The sequence below is a fragment of the Castanea sativa genome, chromosome 4 (assembly GCF_040712315.1).
Source record: "Castanea sativa cultivar Marrone di Chiusa Pesio chromosome 4, ASM4071231v1".
NCBI classification, from domain to species: Eukaryota; Viridiplantae; Streptophyta; class Magnoliopsida; order Fagales; family Fagaceae; genus Castanea; species Castanea sativa.
The window spans coordinates 45,729,164-45,731,941 of NC_134016.1; the positions used below are offsets into that span (position 1 = coordinate 45,729,164).

The 2,778-nt window shown below is 37.9% G+C and overlaps 1 protein-coding gene across 1 annotated transcript; it reads right to left on the reverse strand.

Annotated features, from left to right (window-relative positions):
- Positions 1 to 381: 381 nt before the first annotated feature.
- LOC142631219 (putative pectate lyase 5) lies at positions 382 to 2,447 on the reverse strand. The gene is made up of 4 exons (XM_075805335.1): positions 2,274 to 2,447; positions 1,425 to 2,171; positions 1,155 to 1,293; positions 382 to 977 (listed from the first exon to the last, which is right to left on the reverse strand). Exons 1-4 carry the CDS (start codon positions 2,387 to 2,389, stop codon positions 756 to 758), a joined length of 1,224 nt encoding a protein of 407 aa, XP_075661450.1. The 5' UTR covers positions 2,390 to 2,447; the 3' UTR covers positions 382 to 755.
- Positions 2,448 to 2,778: the final 331 nt, after the last annotated feature.

Consider the following 2,778-nt stretch of genomic DNA (forward strand, 5'->3'; position numbering starts at 1 on the left):
TTTTGAGGCTACTTGGAATGGACGGGTTGGATTTATCTAGATACACTTGTATTGATTCCTTTTTCTCTTCAAGACTTTCAAGTACCAATAGGAATAACAAATGACGTTCTAGTTGGCTAATTTTCTCGTTGTACAGCTAATTCGGTGACAGTTATAGCGGTTGTTGAACTTTCTTAATCACTTAAATTACTAAGACTGGTAACTGGTATGGATTGGAACATTTTTCCTGTGTCTTACTTGCATTTTTTCTTTCTCTTTGTCTTTTGGTTCCGATTTTCTATTTACAAAATTCTTGGCTCTCTTTTTCTTAATATTGGACTCGTTCAAGGCTCATTGAGTTGTGTGAGAGAGAGAAGAGAGAGAGAGAGAGACAAAGAGAGAGAAATTTAATATTAAACCTATAATTGGATAATTTAGTTTTTCAACACTTCTGCACTTGTTTTCTCAATTGCCATTGAGATTCCCACATAGAATCCCCAAATGGTTCTAAGAGTAAAACAGGCCGCGGTTGTACATTGTAATCATGAAACCCTTGGTCAAAAGAAAAGAAAAAGAAGATATAGAGTAGAAATAATGGCTAAAGAGAAAGGAAAAAATTACAGTGGAAAGGTAAAGTAGAGAAAAGTAATTGACCCTAATAGGCTTCTCTCTTGCCTTCCCCGCAATTTCTTTTTTTACTTTCCTTCACTTTCTACTCAAATTTCAAAGATTTAATCGCTTGTATGCAATGCTGTTTGAGAGATTTATATCACAAATCAGCATTTAGAACCCTTCCGGCAACTAAGTGAACCAGCATTAGCAGTAAGAGTAGCAACAAGAGAAGATGGTCTTGCACCTAAGCTCGAAGCCTTAGCATAGCTTGAGGAAGCCCCAGCTCCAGATGGTGTGAAAAATGCACCATTTAGCAATAGGTCTCCTTCAGATCTCCAATTCCAGCCCTTCCATTGACTTTCTGGTGCATCCTCATGTTTGGTCACCTGCACAAGTTCACAATTTGATAAATTACTCGATTCAATAATATGATATGTTGTAATTGGTAGTATATAATAAAAGTGATACTAGTAATAGACCAATTAAAATTGATGCAATTACTCTTCTCTGTTTCTCTTTAAAACAAAAAAGGTGAGTTGTTGAATAAGAAATGGGCTTTTTACCTCTTTGCTGTTTCTATCATCTGGTGCAAGAAATCTGTTCCCTTGACTATTGATGGTAGGGGAAGCACTCCCACCAATGGCATACATTTCCCAATGGGTGTAGTCATTGTTCACCACATGGAAGTACCCATGCCTACACCTACAAATTAATGTGAAAAAGTGTACATTAAAACACCATAATGACCCAACTAGATAACAAACAAACCAAACCAATTAAATTGAGAAGTTAATTTACACTTTTTCTTTTTCTTTTTCCTTTTGGTACTTTACCTTGGCATTCTTTGAACAAGCCCTTCTCCAAAGTGATTGAAGGCAATAGTAACTTGCATGCCCTTGTCTTGAGTGTAGGAATCACTATGTCCCAATAACATAACCTTATCATGGTGTGTCATGTAATTGTTTGAAACGGTAATCATGGAAGACCCATGAATTGCATCAATCAAACCATCAGCACAGTTTGACAATGAGACATGGTCCACCCAAACATGGGTACCACCAAAGATGGATACACCATCACCATCTGATATGGTCCTCCACCCATAGTGATTTGGGGAATCTCTCACCATAGCATTCCCTCCTTGCTTACAATCATGTATGTTTATCCCATGGATTATAATGTTAGTCACATACTGAATAGTAATGCATGGACCCCCAGCTATGTGCACACTAGCTCCCCTACCATCAATTGTCTTAAACGAGTTCATAATCAATTCCTCCTTCAATTTGATCACCATATCACGTGCAAAAATAATCCACAATGGCTCATCTTGGATCACAGCATATCTTAGAGTCCCTGGCTTCGGAGTTACAGCATCATCATCACTAGAATCTGTGACCACATAAATCTTTCCATCTCTGCCACCAACAGCATTCTTGCCAAACCCAATTGCACAATCAGCCAGCTTCTGCCTATTCTTTTCCCAATTGGAATCACACCTCCAACAATCATCAATTGGGTTCCCAGTTGAGCATGAGAAATACCCCAACTTTCTCCTAGTCATAGACGCATTGATGCTCCTGCCATATCAAAAAAAATGTGACACATTTTTAATACCACAGAATCTAAACTGTAATAACTAAAGTAACTAACTTTTTCAGGTAACATTTATAGCTTCTTACCTTTGTACTTCTTGTACTACATACTCTGGGTCTTGAGCTGGGGTTGAGGCAATGAGGCTTGGGATTAAGAAAGAGAAGAGAATGGTGATGAAAGACAATGAAGAAGAGCTTGCCATTTTCTTATTCTCTGCTAGGAAATGTGAGTGAGTGAGAGAGAGAGAGAGAGAGAGTGATATGAAGAGAAGGAGGGAAAGAAGGTGTTGTATATAAAGACATTAAAGCCGGGCTAACTGGCGTGATTAAACTAAACAAGTGGGGTCCAATGTTCTTCGTGATTTCTGATTTTATGGGATTCCCTTTGGGCAGTTTTGGCCGTTAAGCAAGCCCTGAATGATGGTCCTGAGAGAAAAACAGAGTGAAAGAAAAGAAAAAATAAAATTTTAAAAAGGAAATTTCTCTATATTTTTGCTTTTTCCAAATCTACACGCTCACTCGGGTGCATTATAGGGTACATTGAGTGGTACTACCTTGTGGGGCATATATTGTGTTACTTTTTTTTCTTTCT